A 21,885-nucleotide genomic window follows, 5' to 3' on the forward strand; every position below is an offset into this window, starting at 1 on the left:
ATCAACTTATATATTTTTTTTTATTTAAATACATATAAAATAATAAAAATATAAATCACATGTGTATAATATAAAGCTTCAAGTAAATTTTTCTTTATTTTCTTTTCAGATTTCTCTTGGCTTAGTTTAACCAGGTCTCTCCCTAGTAAAAAATATGGGATGAAAATATTTTTTTTCCAACAATTCTACTAATCATCTCTTAATCACATATCATATACGATTTTTTTATTATTTTTCTCTTAATAAATGTGTAATGTATGGATGATAATAGAAGAATTTTTTTAATTTAACAAGAATAAAAAATAGAATAAAAGAATAAAAATAAAGTGTTATGTGTAGTGTGTGGTTGATGGATAAAAATAATAATATTTTTAGTCGTGGAGTGTAAAAATACCATACAATCTTTTAAAAAAATAAAATAAATATAGGATTTAATAAAAATAATAATTTTTTAATAATAAATCTTACTTTTTTTACAAATAACTATACAACACTTACACATTCTACGACTATATAAAATTTTAGATAAAATGACTTTTTTTCAACCAATAGGAGTGATGTATATTTTCAGCAAGAAAAATGCTACTCTGTCGCCCCAAATGTACTGCTTGGTGAATTTTTACCGAATGATGACAGAAGTGATTTTAAGTGCATTGATATATTTTTTATTTTTTAAAAATATTTAAATATATTAAAAAATATGAATAAAAAAATTACTTCTACAACTAGCGGTACTCGAGTGGCAAAGTAACACTACTCTTTTCAGCAAAGATGGCCCTATGGCCCCTACGCGACAATGATAACAGTAGTCTATCCATTAAAATTATTCTAATAGGAAGACCTAGACGATGGAAAGTTTACAAGTTGTACACCTAGACGATGGAAAATATTCTAATTTTATTCAAAAAGGTTAAACAAGTTTTATTTAAATTCATAGATCAACGAGCCTCCACTCGGTACATTTCCGTTTATATTTAAAAATAGAAAAAGTGTGATCTTAATCCAATAGAATCAATTTCTAGAATGGAACCAAATAGAATCGCGTAAAGTTTAGGTAATTAGATGGATAAAAGAATTCTATGAATATTAGTATAATGACTTGTAAATAATAGTGAAAAATTCATCGTAACGTAAATTACTTAATATAAGATATTTTATAAAAGATTTCATACTGAGAACTTAAAATTGTGATCATTCATATGTATGTTTATATCATGCATGATTTGTCTTGAATTATCTGACTTATCATACTTATCTTATTGGCTCACATACTTAACTCTATATACAAGGTTATACACCAGCCCCACATCCCGCAGTTGCAAGGGGAGTCACTAATGATAATGCTACCATATTATGGTGGACCATGCTTACGTCTGTGGTTTGCACATCTACCCATAAATCGTATTGGTATCATGCATATAAATGGTCATATTATTCATTGTTCTGATCTTATCTTATACTTGATCATAAAAAAGTTTATGTGTCTTATAAAACGTGAGATGCATAATACATACATAACTATAATATACAGAATGAAACATGATGAATGACGTGCTTGTAAATATCATAACATACATTATACATAAACACTGATTTTCAAAGGACATGCTTTAATAATATATATATATATATATATATATATATATATATATAACCTATATTAATCCTAATTTATGATTAACCTATTTACCATGTAGTGTTGCTTCTTAAAATTTTTTATACAAAATCAATAGTGGTGCAATAGTGGGACGATGGTGGTTGTGAGTAGAAGGGAGGAATAGATGATGGTGGCCTTGCTGTGTTTCCAGGGGGGGAGATGTGATTCCGGCATGCTGAAAGTAAAAAGAGAGCTAAAAAAACAAAAAAACTAGGTTTGAAGAGATAGGTGCACGTATTGTGTGTCAGACTCTATTTATAGGATTGCATAGGTTGGGTTTATGAATTTTAAAGTGAAGATGATTCTAAAATTATAATCCTAGAATGTTCGAAAAAAAAAAAAAAAAACAACATACACTAGTAGCTCATTTAATGTAAGATTGACAGTGACTGTGACTGTTTAGTGATTTCAATCATTGATATTTTAAGTTTAAATAAATTTTTAATGATCGATATTTAAATCCTAAAGTGTCTAACTCATTTAATAAATAATAAATTAGATTTAACCTAGTTATTAAGTCAAATTAAAACTCCTAATCAACCTTAATAATTTATAGTTTGTGGGCTTATCCAATAGAGTCCATTAAATATAATGTAGGCTCAATAAAATTATTGATATTCCAACCTTAATATTATTGGACCAAGTAATTACAATTATAAAGTTAAAAGAATTATTAGAATATAATTTTTTAATATTAATTTTGTATTGAAATTGGAAAGTTTTGTATTTTTTTTTTTTTTTTTTTTTTTTTTAGATTGTAATTATGAGATGAAAAAATATTAAAATTTTGAAATTGAAAAATGTTTTATGTTTAAATGATATTTGTGAAGAAAATTATAAGAAGTTTTGAGAGAAGATCGCGTCTCATCTAAGTTTCCAAACAGTCCCTAATAACGTTATTTTAAAATGAGAGGTATTTTTATAAAATATCTTATAAAACTAACATCATTTTATAAAAATATCCGTATTTTATAACATATGTTGTGAAATCTATTGTGTAGATATTACTACTCTAAAATCACTACCCTAAATTTAAAGAGGCACACTAACATTTTCCAATTAATTTTAGTATCAACAACAACAGGATGTAAGTAGATGCCTTTTGGAGATTTGCACTCATGTCACTCTAGGTACTAGTGCATGCATTGTATAAGAGAAATGATTTGTACAAGTCTCAAATAGATAAATCTCATATAAATTTTTATAAAAAAATAAATTTCACTTTAAAAAAGTGAAAAAAAAATTATTTTTTATTAATGAGATTCATTATTTTATAAAAGGCTTGAATGATATAATGGTTGTACACCAAGATGTCAAATTTATTTGCATCTGTCCTTTGGACTTTTGAATGCGCTTTTGCGTAACAGTATACTTACAATAACTAGTTTGCAATAAGACATGGAAAATGCCCTCGTACTTATTATGGGTACTTTTTTCTAATGAATTATCAATTGCACTTGTATTCATGAGTAGTTTTCTTTATCAAATCCAAGCATCTCATTGTGTTATCAAGATACACAAAGAGGGGTTGGATTTTATAACAAATATCTCGTTAAAATAAGTGTAGTGAAATAAAAAATAAAACAAGTTTCGGAACTAGAAAATTAGTCATCGCCCATTTCCTGCAAAGGGGGCACTGTCTTAAATGATTATTTTTTACAGTATGTTGTACAATTGGATGCAATGGTTGGTGGTGGTGGACTGCAGTTTATTGGCATGAAATGTTTGAAGAAGAGCACGAGACTCACGCGCCAAGATTTTCACAGTAGTTTCACATTGTATTAGTGAGTCGGCTGTTGGAGAGTTACATGGTGGAGTGCAGGTAAACATTTGATCACTAGAATGCGATAGATCAAGCCTAGACCAACCGGTGAAAAGAAAAAACACTAGAAAAATAATTAGGAGAAACCCTATAACCAAGGTTGTGCCCAAAAATGGAATAGAGATAAGGATGAGAGGAGTCAAGGCTCCGCCCTCCGCTCCGGCAGAACAATGAGAATCCTCGATGAGGGACTTGTTGTAGAGAGAAACAAGACTCTCTCTCTCTAGAGAGAAGCTAAACTTTGTAGGCATTTACATCCATGAGTTGCTTGCACGAATCACACGGCCTACATGCTTCTATCACGCAGGAAGCCGGCAAAGTTTGTTCTGGTAAAAGCTGCTTAGCACTTGGCCTTGCTGTGGCTTGCAAGAGCACCCACATCCTCATTCAAGATAAGTTAAGCTAGAATACGTGAGATACAGTATGTTTTGAGCACTCATCAAGATATTTGACATACAGTATGTTTGCAAATCTTTTCAAAAAGTCAAATGGATTTGTGTAGAATAACTATTTAGAATTGCGAAAATTGGGATCCCTTGCAATAATAGACATCCATCTTTATTCCATAACGTAACTTATATAATAGATATTTTTATTTATTTTTATTGGGATATTTGTAAGGAATGAATTAGAAGCAGAGCGAGCTATAATCTAACCTCGATCCTGTCAAGGACATAATAGTAGGAAGTCAATGCACCTTTTTGTTGAGAGGGCAGAGGCCACAGCCATTCCAGCAGATGAAACTGGTCATAGTTTGCAAAAGTTACATATATTTATGATTTAATAATAATGAAGAAGATGAGACGAAGAAGATGGGCGGGCATCCATCCCAACCATCTCCCCTACAAAAAGGCAAAGGTGAGTATTCTTTAGACCAGGCACGAAAATGTTGTGCGATTAATACACAGCAAAAGAACCTTCTTTTGAAGAAAAGGACTAATATCCTCGAGAAAAGCTCCAAAGGCAAACAAATATAAATTAATCTATCAATAGAAAAAACATATAGAAACAAATATATAACACATCCCACTGAAATTACCACTCGCGTGGCAGAAGGATACGCCTCAGCCCTACAGAAGCAAGGCACTGCAACCAGATTTCTGATCACAAAACACCATAGAACAGTGCAACAGCGGCGCACGCCACCCCAGATTGTGCTCATGCAGAACCAATCTCAAGTGTTTTAACAAGCAAAACCCACCTCTAGTTGAAATAACTAACAAGCATAGAGAAATGTAAATTTCACCACCTCCCATTCCCACACCAAATCACCAAGAGAGAGAGAATGCATAAAGAAACATCTATTACACTGTAGTTGAAAGCCTACTTAAACACATTATGGGATTGATTTTTGGGCATAAAATAACAAAAAGAGAAGGCTTTAGGAACCTAAAAAGAGAGAGGATGAGTCAAGGGGACATGAAATCAGAGGAAGATCACACACCATCACTGCGGCTTTTGCTGTCACTGTTGCTGATGGCCGTAACGCCACCATTAGAACTACCATCGTCGTTGTCTGGCACGTTGATTTGCGTGGGCTTTTTGGAGGAGCCCTTGCAGAGCTTGACTGGGTATTTAATGGCATTGAGTTCCAGCTTACGGAGAGCAGCTTTACCAAGATCAACGCCACATATGTCAGAGAGCCTAACAAGGTAAAGCAGTACGTCCGAAAGCTCTTCACCCAGGTGTTCCTTCTCTTCGTCTTTCCAATCGGGCAGTCCTCTTGGAACCTCCCCCTTCCACTGGAATATCTCGGACAGCTCTCCCATTTCTCCCACCTGAAACCACCCCAACACACCTAGATACTCCAAAAATAACAGGGAAAAAGCAAAAGGTTGAAAATGAAACCTCCACTATTATGTCTTTCTACCTAAGGCCATAGTCGTGTCTTGTTATTACATTGGACAACTAGTAAACAAACCCACATCCCACCGTATACCATTTTGAAAATCTTTTGATGGACTCCAATGCACTTTATAAAGCGATTCAAAATTAGGTGAGATAATCAAATATCATGGAAGCCCCATGCAGCTGCTTTTTTTTTTTTTTTTTTTTTTTTTTTTTTTGGTGGTGGTGGCCCGGTGGGGTTAAGGTGATGAGTTGCTGTTATTCCATGACTTTTGTTGCCTTACGACAGTTCCAAAGACGAGCTGGACTTTTACAGATCGTTCATGGTCAAAATCTGGAATTGCATCTTGAAAATAACAACTAGAGAAGTGGCTCAGACCTCAGAGAGAGTAAAAGACTGATCCCAGCTTGAGAAACCTTCTTATGTTAATGGAAATGCCATAATCTCCAATGGTTCTATATATCAAATCCTCACAATGGGCATGTGATCAGAAAAATCGAACTCATAGTGGAATATAGGGAGACATTACCCTCAGTGGGTCAGAGTTTCTCTGCGCCAGTGTTACCCTCATGGAAGTTAACCTTAAAATATATATAGATCTGTCGTCTAAAAACTCGTACTGATATTGAAGTTCACCCAAAATCCTAAGGGGTTTATGGATTAGTGCCAAGGCATGGTGGGGAACAGTAGTTAAATGGAAGAAAGAAGGAGATGGATGATACTAGCTGTTGATCATCCATTGGTTTTCAGTTTACTTCTGATATTTTCCCTTCTGAGTGTCTTTTCATTTCTTCCCTCAGGCTTCTTATCTGCTATAAAAAAAGTCTTGCTTTTTTACTTTATATTTTCAAAAAGATAATCGTTTTTTCTCCGTATCACTGATATCACAAGGTGTCGAATCCCCAAAATACAAAAATGCATGAAGGTTAGGAGACAAAAATGATCTACATTGGTGATTAAGAAGTAAGTTGCTTAATGAATGTTGATCAGATTCCATTGTTTATTTGGAAGAGAACCCAAATGATTAAAAAAAAACGAAGTATTTTTACCAGAGCCAGAAGGAGATTTCTAGGGCTATGAAATTGATCCCAGTCCCTTTCCTTTGCAAACTCCGCCATTCTCTTCCTCAACCCTTCGAGAGTGACGCCTTCTGATCTCTCTGCAACACCTGTCATTGAATTCTCTGATGTGCTGCTTTGCTTCTCTTACTCACAAAATGTTCGCTGGATAATGTAAATACTCACGAATGAAATGCTTTGCTTCTCTTCTCTCTGCCAGAACCGAAGGCTGTAAATGGTAAATACACAAGCGGGGACCGGTCCATGCCGTTTCCTGGAGACGCATAAGAAAGCTCATTCGCTGGGGCTTTTGTTTACCGGATGCTACCCGTCCATTGGATTTGGCGACGGGCGCGTGTCGGTGGCGTCCTTACCATTTGGAGGTCTAATATACCAATACCTTTTTTGGTCTCTCAGGGGAATGTTTATTTTTATAAAAAATCTACGCGACTTTTTATTATTCGTACTATTTTCATATACTATATGTTTTTAATTTTTTTTATTTTATCAAATATTTAATATATAAATAAAAAATAAAAAAAATTGACTTAATTTAAAAAAAATAAACTCAAAAAAATTTAAAAAAATTATTTTTAAAATTTTAAAAATTTTTTAAAAATATAATATGTGAAGAATGAAAAATTGTATAACTTTACTCTTTTTTTTAAGAAAATATTACAAGAAAATCTTACGTTATCTCCCTCCAATCAACCTATCATTTATTTTTATTTAAATACATATATATATATATTAAAAAAATAAGATAAAATAATAAAAATATAAATCACATGTGTATAATATAAAGCTTCCAGTAGATTTTTTCTTTATTTTCTTTTCAGATTTATCTTGGCTTTTTGTTTTGTTTTATTTTTATTTTTATTTTTGAAAAGGATTTATGTTGGCTTTAGTTTAACCAGGTCTCTCCCAAGCAAAAAATATGGGATGGAAATATTTTTTTTCAAAAAATTCTATTAATCATCTCTAAATCGCATACGATATATGATTTTTTTTTATTATTTTTTTTAACAAATGTGTAATGTATAGATGATAAATAGAAGAATTCATTTAGTTTAGTAAGAATAAAAAATAAAATAAAAGAATAAAAATAAAGTGTGATGTATAGTGTGTGGATAATAGATAAAAAATAAATGATATTTACAGTCGTGGAATGTGTAAATACCGAATAATCTTTTTTAAAAAAGTGAGTAAATATAAAATTCATATAAAAAAATAATTTTTTAATAATAAATTTTATTTTTTTAACATATAACTATATAATGTTTACACATTTAATAATTATACGTAGCATTTTATGAAATGACTTTTTTTCCAACCCATAGGAGTGATATATATTTTCAGCAAAGATGGTCCTACGCGACAATGATAACAGTAGTCCATCCATTAAAAATATTCTAATAGGAAGACCTTGACGATTGAAAGTTTACAAGTTGCTTTTGAGTCATAAATTAGACTAATTTTATTTAAAAATTTAAGAATGTTTTAGATGGCTAATACTATAGTTTAAAATTAATGACCATAAATTCATAGATCAACGAACCAACACTCGGTACATTTCCGTTCTTATTTAAAAATAAAAAAGTGTGATCTCAATCCAATAGAATCAATTTCTAGAATGGAACTAAATCGAATCGCGTAAAGTTTGGCTAGTTTAGGTAATTAGATGAGATAAGAATTTTATGAATATTAGTATATTGACATGTAAATAATAGTGAGAAACCCATCGTAACGTAAACATACTTAACATAAGATTTTTTATAAAATATTTCATGCTGAGAACTTAAAATTGTGAAAATTCATACATATATTTATGTCATGCATGACTTGTCTTGAATTATCTGACTTATCATATTTATCTTATTGGCCCACATACTTAACTCTATATACTAGGTTATGCACCAGCCACACATCCCACGACATCAAGAGGAGTCGCTAATAGTATTCTACCATACTTGATGGACCATGCTTACGTATGTGGCTTATATATCCACCCATAAATCGCATTGGTACTATGCATATAAATGGTCATATTATTCATTGTTCTCATCTTATCTTATACTTGATCGTAAGAAAACTTATTTGACTTATGGAATGTGAGATGTATGAGATGCATAATACATACATAATTATAATATGCAAAATGAAACATGTTGAAAAACGTGCTTGTAAATATCATAACATGCATGGTACATAAACACTGACTTCCAAAGGACATGCTTTAATAATATATATATATATATATATATATATACAACTAGCTAATTTGTACTAATTCTAATTTATGATCAACATATTTACCTTGTAGTATTACTTCCTAAAATTTTCGATACAAAATCGATCATGGTGTAATAGTGGGACGACGGTGGCTGTGAGTAGGAGGGAGAAAGAGACGATGGTGACCTTGTCGTGTTTCATGATGGAGGGAGATGTGGTTGCGGCATGCTAGGTAAAAAGAGAGCTAAAAAAAATTAAAAAATAAAAATAAAACCTAGGCTTGAAGAGATAGGTGCATGTATAGTGTGTTAGACTCTATTTATTGGACTACAAGGGTTGGGCTTAGGAATTTTTAGGTGAAGATGATTCTAAAATTGTAATCTTAGTGTGTTGGAAATAAAAAAATATATACGTAATACGCTAGTAGTTCATTTAATGAAGGATTAGTAATGACTGAGGGACTTCAATCATTGATATTTTAAATTGAAATAAATTTTTAATGACCGATATTTAAATCCTAAAAAGAGTCTAACTCATTTAATAAATAATAAATTAGATTTAACTTAGTTATTGAGTCTAATTAAAATTTCTAATCAATCTTAATAATTTATCGTTGGTGGGCTTATCCAATATAGCCCATTAAATATAATTTAGGCTCAATAAAATTATCAATATTCCGACCTTAGAATTATTGGGACAGGTTGTTACAATTATAATGTTAAAAAATTATTTGAATATAGTTTTTTAATATTAATTTTGTTTTGCAACTTGAAAGTTTTGTAATTTTTTTTCTTTTGTATTTTGTTTAGATTGTAATTATTAGATGAAAAAATATTAAAATTTTGATATTGAAAAAGGGATTGTTTGGAAACTTAGATGAGACGAGATATTGTCTCAAAACTTCTTATAATTTTCCTCACAAATATCATTTAAACATAAAACAATTTTCAATTTCAAAATATTAATATTTTTTTCATCTAATAATTACAATCTAAACAAAATACAAAAAAAAAAAAAATACAAAACTTTCAAATTTGAAAACAAAATTAATATTATTTTAACTTTATAATTGTAACAACCTGGCCTAATAATTCTAAGGTCGGAATATTGATAATTTTATTGAGCCTAAATTATATTTAATGTGCTATATTGGATAAGCACACAAGCGATAAATTATTAAAGTTGATTAGAAATTTTAATTAGACTCGATAACTAGGTTAAATCTAATTTATTATTTATTAAATGAGTTAGATTCCTTTTAGGATTTAAATATCAGTCATTATAAATTTATTTCAATTTAAAATCATTTATGATTGAATTCTCCTAAACAGTCTCAATCACTGTCAATCTTACATCAAATGAACTGTTAGCATATGTTTTTTTATTTCAAACACACTAGGATTACAATTTTAGAATCCTGTTCACCTTAAAATTCCTAAACCGAACCCATGTAGCCTTATAAATGGAGCCTGACACACGATATGTGCACCTATCTCTTCAAGCCTAAGTTTTTTTTTTTTTTTTTTGAGCTCTTTTTTTACCTTTAGCATGCCACAACCACATCTCCCCCCACCATGAAACACGACGAGGCCACCGTCGTCTTTTTCTCCCTCCTACTCACAACCACCGTCATCCCACCATTGCACCATGATCGATTTTGTATCGAAAATTTTAGAAAGCAACACTACAATGTAAATAGATTGATCATAAATTAGGATTAATATACGTTAGCTAATTATATACATATATATATTATTAAAGCATGTCCTTTGGAAGTCAGTATTTATGTACCATGCATGTTGTGATATTTATAAGTACGTCATTTATCATATTTCATTCTGCATATTATAGTTATGTATGTATTATGCATCTCATGCATCTCACGTTTGTAAGACACATAAGCTTTCTTATGATCAAGTGTAAAATAAGATCATAATAGTGAATAATATGACCATTTAGATGCATGGTACCGATACCATTTATGGGTGGACATGCAAGCCACAAACGTAAGCATGCTCTACCATAGTATGGTAGAATACCATTAACGACTCCTCATGCAGCCGCGGGATGTGGGGCTGGTGCATAACCTTGCACATAGAGTTAAGTGTATGTGACATTACATCATAACACAATTTGTCTTTTGTGACAGAGGAAATTGTCACCCAAAATAACCAAAACGTCACTAAAGATATATGGTGACGGTTGAAACCGTCACCACGACTGTCATTTAATACGCGTCACAGAAAAAAATTGGTGACGGTTTACTATTGAATCGTCACTAAAACTATTTTTAGTGATGGTTGGAGATATTTCATTTGGTGTAACATTCGAACTTTCCTTTTTTGTGACGATTAAGATCTATCATAGAAAGTAACTTTCTGACATCCAATTGAACGTTCGAATGTCAACCCGACCGATTGGCATTTGAATGACAGAAGTTGATGTTCGTTGATTCTAGTTTGAACGTATCATATTTATGTTTGAACGTTATGTGCCTGAATGTTAATTGCAATAAACTTTCAAATTTCTGTTCAAACATTAATGGACCAATGTTCGAACGTAACGAGTTTAACGTTCGGACGTTATTTCGAATGTTAATGAATAAGCATTTGAACGCAAGTGGTACGTTCGGAGGTTGTTCGAATGTTAATCGTTTAATCATTTAAGCGTTTTGCTTGTTTGAAGGTGAGTACGTTCAAACGTTGAGGCCTACGTTCGAATGTTATTATATAATTTTGTGTATTCACATTCAAACGTTGGTTCGAATGTGAATTAATGTTTGAACATTTTTTATTTACATTCGAACGTATAAATCAGAAATACTAATTTCATAAAATTAAAAAACATATTAATTGTATCATATTACACACCATCAATTAACAACTGACAGTGTCTTATAAAATTTTAAAATTAGTTTAAAATTAGTTATATACACTGATAAAATTGGTAAAATTCATTTATTCTTCTTTTCTCACCCACCGCGATTCTGTTGCAACGACATAATACGCTTCATTTGTACCATCATCTCTTGCTACACTTGCTCTTAGACTTCACTACATATTCTTTCCTTCTGGTCTTTCTGTTGGTTCTGCAAACGCATCTCTAAATGAGACTGTCGCTCAAAGAAAGATTCTAACTCTTGCTGTCTCGACATTATATACTTATTCTCGATCTGTGTAGCTTTTAAAACTTTGGTAAAATTATTAATTTGTGAAGTCGATGAGGTTGAGGAGGATAAACATCTATGCTTGAAAGATCGTCCCAAACCTCTTGCCATACCAGAATGCAGTCCAAGCACTTGCATGAATATGTTTGTCACTAGGAGAAGATTCTCTAGAAGCTGACTGCGTCTCCATCATTTTTTCTTACAATTTGAAAGAAAATACTTAATACGTAACGTATTAAAAGAAATAAAAATAAAAAAATAAATTATTCACATGTTACATAATTTATTTAACAAAATTAAAATTGCTTATATAATTATTTGCAGCAGTAAGATCCATCCACTCACTACCCTCATTAGTGTGAGCAGCAGCACAGACATAAATGAGGAAAAAAATTTCATGATCAACAAATTTCTAACAAAGCAATATTAGCAATTTTAAAAAGATAATTTTAGTACTTAAATAAAAGAATATCTGAAAGATAAATGAATTCTATAATTTTTTAATTACCATTTTTTCAGCAAAATGGTGGAATGACATTGAACCTGGTGAACAGTTAGAGTGGATATATTCTGTGCATTAGTAGAAATTAAGTGCTACAAAATTAATTAAGAATATTAATTGTAATATATATATACATATAATATATAGAACGAATATAAATGTAAATAATTAAAGGATATAAATGTAGAATACCTGATAATTTGAAGATGCGAAAAGATCACAATACTTTATTCAATCATCTAATTTCATCTGCTAGAAAGGGGACTACACAGCCTCTTCCAACTTCTCAAATTTCTTGAAGTGTTAAAGTCGAGGTCAAATTTATCTTAATAAGTGAATTAGGTCAAAAATATGATATACTAATCTAGGTGAAAAAAATGTAATCTCAAAATAAACTCACCGGCACACGATTTCGAATGTGCTCCTTAATCTCATTTGGAACATCTCGTCATGATCACATATAAAATGGAGTATAAACTCGAACTATTATGTCAATATAGGTGGACAACACTACTGCACTATCATCCAATCCTCTAATGGAATTATAAGGAATGATGATCTTGAATTTTCTGTGCCTTCTATTTTTTTCAAGAGGGATGCTACATGTATAGCCATGACCGCGACGAGCAGATGTATCAACTATATGATAATAGTATAATTATAGTTATATAGTTATTGAGATAAAATTATTAATTATATAATTAATTATCAACGACATTTCTTTACTAGTAGGTGTCGACTAGCTGTTGTTCTCTTGTTTGTTAACTTGATCTTTAGGAGCAGATTCCTAGGGTGGGGGTTCTTAATGGGTTTGGGAGTTAGACTTGATGGAGAAGGCATATTTTTTCGTTGTCGTTTTGGCGGCGTCCTTGAAAATAACAAACTAATTAAAGAAAATTAATTAAAAAAAATTATGAAAAATATAATATTTTATAGTCACAAATATGAATAAATATTTAGTACCTTTATTCTTCATTTCGGATATATTTTCCATACTTGTTTCAAAATCTCCCTCAATAATATTTTCGTCGTCATCATCAACCTCTTTTTCCCTTATCCACCTCCTCCCCGAATTCTTATTCGTCTTCTTCTTTTGACTCTTCTTCTTCTTCCTCATCACTTACTTGAATTGAATAAATCATTTAATACGGACGGGTCGAGATGGATAGGTTGGACGTCATCTCTACACAAGGGGAGTAACTCGAGTGCGTCGAGGTCAACAAACAAGTTAATACCCTCTCCATCTTCCTGGTATACCTTTACAATCGGAATGTTATCTTTATCTCCACTATTCTCGTAATCTGCACTCGTTCCTACTTCATATATATTTCAAGAGACAAATTTTTATACGACTCGCCAAGTTATCTTTCCACTATCTTCATCAGCGATTTTCATCAGATCAATCAAGTAATAAACTTGGGTAGCTTGACAAGTCAATACGCTCGTAAAATGATTATCCTTATGTATTGAAACTCGACCATCACCTAGATCCCACCAATCACATTTAAAGACATATGTTACAAATCCACCTAGATATTTCAATCCGATAAGATCACGTATGATATCATAATAGTCAATATCATATGTTCCATGACTTCTCTTGACCAATGCACCAGAGTTTTGAGTCTTTCTATTACATTCACGATCCAGAGTATGGAATCTATAACCTTGTTCTTCTTCCAAAATAAAACACAATCATTATTGCATGCATGTATGGACTTGTACTTAAATCCTAATCCCTTTCTCAACTGTTTCGCTTCATAAAAGTTTTTCGACAATGCAGATCCTTCGGGAAGCACCTAGTTAAATAAGTCAAATATCATATTTATTACTTTCGCCGACATCCCACACAATGACTTAATGTAAAGCAATTGCATAATAAATGACATTTTGGAATGTTTTATACAGCCTGGATAATGCTCACTTTGCATCTTTCCACATTGTAGCGAAATTTTCATAATCAGTCCCTCAGCCACTTGAGGCATTGTCATCAACCTCATTCATTAGCTCCAATGTCAGCCAACATCTCTTCCATCTCATCCTGCTCATAATCATCATCCATGTGCTGCAAATAATTTGGATGATCGACCAATACATCAGCTGATTGTTCATACAGCTCACCATGCAATACCTATTGGGTATATCCCAGATCCATACAGTTCACAAATATATATAGGGGTGTAAACTCAAACCGGAAAACCGGTCTAGACCAGACCGGTTTTGAACCGGTCAGGTCCGGAACCGGTTTTTAAAATGTAAAAACCGGCCGGTTCCGGTTTTGGAATTTTTTGGAACGGACCGGACCGGTTGATTAAAAAAAATAAAAAATAATATTTTTATATATAAGTTTTATACAAAATATTTTAAATATATATTAAATATTAATACAAATAAGTTTTATATATAATGTATAATTATAAATTTATACATTAAATGTTAATTTATAATTTCATATATATATACATATATATATGAAATAACTTCATATTATAATTTATAAATTATTACATTAAATGTTAATACTAATATATAAATTTATAAATAATACTAATAGTCTAATATAGACTATAGATTATAGTTATACGTATAATTAATACTAAAAGTTTTTACCAAAAGATTATAACTAATACTAATACTTATAATTAATACTAAAAGTTTTTTTTTTTATAAACAAATTTTTAATGACAAATTGTGAAATTTACATTTTAAAAAAATCAAAAAATGGGACCGGAAACCAGTAAAACTGAAAGTACCGGTTTAGAAGGGTAATTGGTGCATAATCGGTTTTGAAAAATACAAAACCGGTACATACCGGTTCGGTCTTAGATTTTGTCCAAAACCGGACCGGACCGGACCAGTTACACCCCTAAGTATATGACTTTCAACTTTATCCAACCCTATCGCACACAAATTTTTACACCCTTAACATAGACACTTAATGTAACCACGATTATCAGCAGAGGTCTATGCAAAATCAATGAAAGTTCTTAATCCACGCGCATAGGATACATAATCATTTCCAAGTCTATCACTTAAGACACATCTAACTTTTGTCCATTTCTAAAAACCTTTATCTATTAATAAAACTTATATAGAAAATTCACATGCATGTCTTGCTCCAATTCTCATTACTTTTTTAAAAAGATAGTTGGTCCTATCTCATTCGAGATTATATTATCCATATTGTACAAATCTCGTCACTCAACTACTTTCCACGGGAATAGAAATTTCAGCAGCATCTCCCCATAGTTCTCCAAGTATACATGTTCACATAGAGAGATTGTGACTCTACGAATAGTATACCTGAAGAATTGTAGAAGAAGACACCGAAACTTCCTATTAAACGTGGAGAGTAGGAGTAACAAAAATGTGCAAAATAAATAATATAATCCCAAACTGTTCACACTGGACAATTCAGGAATTAGTGGACACATAAATGTACACTAATTCTCAAATGGGTCTAAGGTTATTTATACAATGTCACACAATATCTATAAAAAAAACTACAAACAATATCTCCATATTGTTTGAATTAACAATGTCAAACAAATAGTAGTGTTAAATTGTTAAATTAGAGAGAGATGAAAGAATATGTTTACAAGTTTCCTATCATGAGTAGATATCGAAGGAGAATGATCTTGAAGAAATGTCTTACTTTTAGTCTAATTACTTAACTGTCACAAACTCTCCGACCTTAACAACTCTCAAGGTCGGAAAGACTATGACAGTTAAGCAATTAGACTAAAATTTAGTCAATATCATTTACTATTATTATTCCTAAATGATTGTAACTTTAATTGTTATTATATATCTAAGCACATTGTTTATTGATACCTATGTAATTTTAATTGTTATTATATAATTTTAATTATTATTCTTAATTGAGTGAGTTATTTATTTATATAGAAAACAAGTATATAATTTCTAAATAAGCATTTATTTGATCCTTATTTATTTACTCTCTATTTTATTTTAAATAAGTATATTTATTTATTCCAACTCTCTACTTAATTGATAGGTTCAAGACTTTCTTCTTGAAGAGTATTTTATTTTCTTTCTTTATATATATATATTTAATAATATAATGGTTTGGAACCTCACAATAGTAAGAATATTTAATAATTTATTATTAATTATAGTTATTATATGTATATTATACTTTATATGTAGTTAAGTTATATATATTTTTTTCTTTTTTCTTTTTAAATTAATTTATATATTATACTTATAATTTGCATAATAATCATATTCTAAATAAATAAGTATGAATATATTATATATACTTATTAAATATTAAATATTCATTCTCATATTAAATGTATATTAAAGGGTTTTAATTTTAACTTAAATTAAGTTCCTAAATTTATAATTTTCGTGTTAAAGAACAAATTCAAAAAATATCAAAAAATATTATATCAAAAAATTCACATAAATCCACAAACTAAACACAATATATTTATGACCATATAAACATATTCAATAAAAATTCACAAACAATAATCACAATATTTCAAATCCATATCACAACATATTCACAATATTTCCACAATAATTTTCTAAACAGTTTAATTCATCAATGAACACCATAAACTCACAAAATATTCTCAAAATTCACAAATAATAATTACAATATTTCAAGAGTAAGCATAAACACAAGACAATTTTTCATTTTAATAGTAAGCATAAAAACAACACAATTGTTTTATATTAATTCATCATATTACACAATTCATATCACAAAGATTTCCTTCTAATTCATCAATATAAACAATTTAACTTCTTCTAATTCATCAATACCCAATTGATACATATTCACTATGTATAGGGTAGTGATAAGGTTTGTAACACCCAGACCCAGTCAAGCCCAAAATTTTTTTTTTCGCCGCCACGCACGATTGCACTCTCATGCATGTATGCCTCTATTCTCTTCTGCTTTAGGGTTTTTGTTTTTGTTTTCTTTCAATCACCTATTTTTTTTCACACGTTAACTTCCTTGCACGTTTTCTTTTCCATCTATTTTCACCCCTAGAGTTTTTCTCACGTCCACGACATACATGATCTTGCACGTCTCTTTGCTATCTTTCTATAGGGTTTTTCCAATCAACTCTTTGTATACATGTACTCCTCTCTTGGAAAAAAAGAAGTAGCCGCAAACCTCCCACGACAATCTTCATCCCCACAAGCCCAACGCCTCACTCACACAACCCGTAGCCTCTCGGCTCAGCACTCGTCAACTTTGCACCCGTAACCAACCACCAGTGTGCATGACGAAAACCTAGAATAGCCGCTTCTTCTTTTTCTCCCTCTCCTCTCAGTTTCTCATAGTCATCTCTGCACCTTTCAGCCATCCCCGTTGCCTTCCAACACCCTCACGGAAGCCCAAATGTGTGTGTCACCACTGCTGCCTGTTTGTCTACCCCAACCTCCATCTCCACGTAAAACCGACGCCCAGAGCAATCATCAGAAAACACATTCAACAGCCACGGGAAACAGCAACCCACGGCTTTTGCCAAACCAAAAACCTCTATTTTCTATACCCAAAAACAAAGCCTTTTTCTCCAAATCGCGAGCTTTTCTTTGCCACCGTTAGAAAACCACAGCGTCGTTGCCAACTACTCAACCTCAAGCGGGAATCACCAAAGGACTCTGGTCGTGCACCTAGGTTTGCCGAGACCACCTCTTGGTAAGCTCACAAAGTGCCACGGCCTCCTCGCCGTTCTTTCCGTTCTCTCTCTCTCTCTCTCTCTCTCTCTCTCTCTCTCTCTCTCTCTCTCTCTCTCTCTCTCTCTCCCTCCCTCCCTCTCATCTCTCTTTCTGCCCCACGAGCTCAGTCACCCCTTTTTCTGTCGTAACCACCACCCTCAGCACTGTAGCAACCACCCAACTCACGTCGGACTCTCAATCTCTCGGTGAGCCTCTACCTCACAAACTGCGGTTTTGCTTTTACGTAACATGAGTTTTTGTCAATGTAGTTTTTGTTAACATGAGTTTACGTAACTTGGGCAATGTATTGTTTAATTAAATAAAATTACATTATTACCCTTTGAGCTACAAGTTGTGTTAAGGTGTTTTAAACTTTTAATATGAGTTAGTAATCTCTAATATATTTATGTTTATAGAGATATCTTAAGTATTTTAACATGTTATTAAGTAAATATTTATTTTAAGAGTAAACAATATTGGTGTAATGTTATTTTTATACTTTAGATATGATTTAGTCTATTTAAAAATAGTTATGGTTTATTTTAAAATATTTTGGGATAATTATATTATCTAGTATTAAACTTTATAGTTTGTTTTCAATAATAAATTGGTTAGATTTTTAAATTTTTTAATCAAAATTATTAAATCAATATTGATGATTTTAGAAAGTGTTGATTTATAATTTTAGGTTATGAAATTTTAGGTTTTGAGGAATTAAATAGGTTACTTTAGAAGTTTAGGATTAAATATCGAAATACGTGATTAATTGAAAATTTACGATAATTACATGATTATTTTATAGGTGACACTTAATTATTGTTAGACATTTTTTAGGAAAATTTTGAAAAAGCTAAAAAATCTAGGTAAGCATGGTTTCTATGCTAGATTTTGCATTAAAATAAAATGAGCTAAGGTTGATTTTTGGAAAATATACATATTTGGTTATGAAAATAATTTTGATCTACCTCAGTTATTTGTTCTGCATTACTCATGAGATTCTGTTTAAGAAGAAAGTATTTTCTGTCATTACTGGTGTAGACATGAGCCTATTTTTGACATTCTGTTTCTGAACATTGTAAAAGAGAGCAAATATGAAATTTTGTGCATAAATTATGTTTTTGTGATATGATTTTGTGTTGTTCTAAAGATTTTCTGTACTCTGATATGATATGATTTCTGAAAATCTCTGGCATAACATTCTGTTTTTGTTTCTGTTCCGTTCTGACATTACCACGGGTGTAAAACTATGGCCTCTGTTCAGGTTGGTACCAACTTTTCTATTTCTGGTGCACCCACTTTGGAAACAAAGTGGTTTTTTAAGTAGTCTTTCCTATGTGCACACTCAGGACTCCGAGAATAAATAAAGGGAAGATTCACATTTTGTTACTCCTCGATTAGCTATCGGGGTTTGCACAACCCTACCATGTGGGTTAAACATAGTATCTGTTCTTATATGATAAGATAAGATGTGATGTTTTAGTTTATACTATGCCAAATAGATTTTGATTATGAATATTTTTGAACTTTCACTCTGATATTTTTGATAACATGTTCTGACGCTGCATTCTGAAAACAATATTCTAATTCTGCATTCTAAAAGAAAATATTTTGTTATGCATTCTAAACTCTGTAAATGCTTATGTTTACACACTAGTATATATCCTCTACTTATTGAGTTGTTGATAACTCACCCTTTATCTCCAAATATTTTTCAGATAATTTTGATGGTTCAGCTGGAAAACAAGAGTATAAAGTTTTAGTAAGGTGTGATGATCATAGTGGAATAAGTACCAAAGGGTACAAGTGCTTATTTAAGAAGCGTAGTTAGCAAATTGATTTACTTTCGGTTACTTTGATTTGATGAATTAAGAATATTTTTGAGTCTTTGGAGAGTTTTTAATTTATGTTATTGAGAACTTCTTTGTTGTCCCTATGAAGGAACATAGATTTTTGGGTTGAGTAAATGAATTAATATTTTATGAAATTTTTTGGATTTTATAGTTATGTTATTTAAGTTGATATTAGGTATTAAGAGCTAACTCTCCTGACTCCTGCGGGATCGGGGCGTTACAAGATTACTACCATATTACTACCTATCTACTACTCAAGTACATTGCAAGTTTTTTTTTTTTTATCATTTTCTTTTAAATAATTTTTTAACATCCTTAATCACTAAGAAAAAATTTTAAAAATATATAACTTTACAAATACTCACTTCCTTAATCATTAAGTAAAATAAGAAATTAAAAAAAATTAAATAAAAGAAGAGTAGTAAATAGGTAGAAGTAGGATACTAATCCTATCATTATTCCAATGTATATATACAATCAAAATTCACTACTCAACTCAAAATACTCTACCCTTATCCAATTCATCAAAGTCCTTCAAAAAACTCACATTATACACATGTCATATTCATCATTATCCACAATAAAATCACAATAAAATGTATAAACATATTGCTAAAGTTTAAAAATATACATAACACTCACAATATCCTCATACAAATAAAAAGTTTTCAACTTGCCAAAACAATCAACCCTTCAAAGAAATACAATACTAACTTGTTAGAGACATATATATATATATATATATATATAATACAATACAAATATCATAAAATTAAAAAAAAAAGAAAAAAGAAAACGAGTTTTTCCTTACCAAAATCAATGAAGCCAGAGTTTCAAAATATTAACCCTCTCTCACTCAACTCTCTCTCTCTCACTCTAACTCTCTCTCTAACCCACGACCCTCTCTCAGTGTCTCTCTTTCTCTCGGTTATTTTTGCACACGAGAGAAGCAACAGAAATGAGTCTGCTTCCTCCCATGTATGTATTTAAGCAGAAATGAAATTATTAGATGGAACGTTCGAACGTTTAAGTTGTACATTTGAACGTTAAAATATCCCACCTAATTTTCTGATGAAATGTTCAAACATTAAAAAATTTCAGCTAAATTTCCGGCAAATAAAGTTCGGACGTTAAATATACACGTTCGAACGTATCTTCCTATGACAGAGCTCAAATCAAACGTACGTAAATTTAACGTTCTAATGTTTACAAATTTCCTTGCAAATTTCATCTATTAATGTTTGAACGTAAATAATGTATGTTTGAACGTTATAGATCATCACAGAAGTGAGGAAATAGAGCGGAAAATTTCTCACATTTTTCTTCTCATGTTCAAACGTAAGTCGATTTCCTCTCATATATCTCGATTCACGTTCGCACATTAAATTGGAATGTTCAAACGAGGAAAGATCATCATAGATCTGAGGAAATCAAGCGGAAACATTCTCGCATTTTTTTAACGTTCGAACGTAAATAATGTACGTTTGAACGTGAATGTAGGACGTTATTTAGTAGTTAGTATTTATTAATATAATAGTTATATATATATGTATTTGTTTTAGATACTCATAATATTTCTCTTCAATATATCTCTTTTTATTTTTGAAAAGTTGAGAAAAATACTAACTTTTTGTGACTATTTATTTCTTTCATATAATCTTGTTTGAGATATTCTTTGTTAATTTTAAATTCTTCTTTACTCAAAGTGTATATTTGGGCATCATCTCTAATTACTTATGAATATGTTGGAGAAAAATATTCATTTTCAAATTTATGAGAGGTGGATGCCAGGGTGAATAATCTTAAGAAAGAGATGTGACATTTGAAAGTTAATGATCTCACCAACCTTTTAGTTGGCCAATTGGATAGTAAAACTTGTAACAATAATATGAAATATAACAAAATAATTACCAATAACTTTGATACAAAAAACGTAAATCACAGGTAATAAATAGCTAATAATAATAATAATAATAGTAATAGGCGGTATAACCAGCCATATGCATGAAAGCATATAAAATAGGCAGTAAAACTGACCATATGCAA

General features: G+C 30.9%; 1 protein-coding gene across 1 annotated transcript; it reads right to left on the reverse strand.

Annotated features, from left to right (window-relative positions):
- Positions 1–4,440: 4,440 nt before the first annotated feature.
- LOC109011531 (dCTP pyrophosphatase 1-like) lies at positions 4,441–6,743 on the reverse strand. Its single transcript, XM_018992780.2, has 2 exons — positions 6,378–6,743; positions 4,441–5,257 (listed from the first exon to the last, which is right to left on the reverse strand). Exons 1-2 carry the CDS (start codon positions 6,501–6,503, stop codon positions 4,916–4,918), a joined length of 468 nt encoding a protein of 155 aa, XP_018848325.1. The 5' UTR covers positions 6,504–6,743; the 3' UTR covers positions 4,441–4,915.
- Between the last annotated feature and the right edge of the window lie 15,142 nt (positions 6,744–21,885).

This window comes from Juglans regia, chromosome 7 (genome assembly GCF_001411555.2).
Source record: "Juglans regia cultivar Chandler chromosome 7, Walnut 2.0, whole genome shotgun sequence".
NCBI classification, from domain to species: domain Eukaryota; kingdom Viridiplantae; phylum Streptophyta; class Magnoliopsida; order Fagales; family Juglandaceae; genus Juglans; species Juglans regia.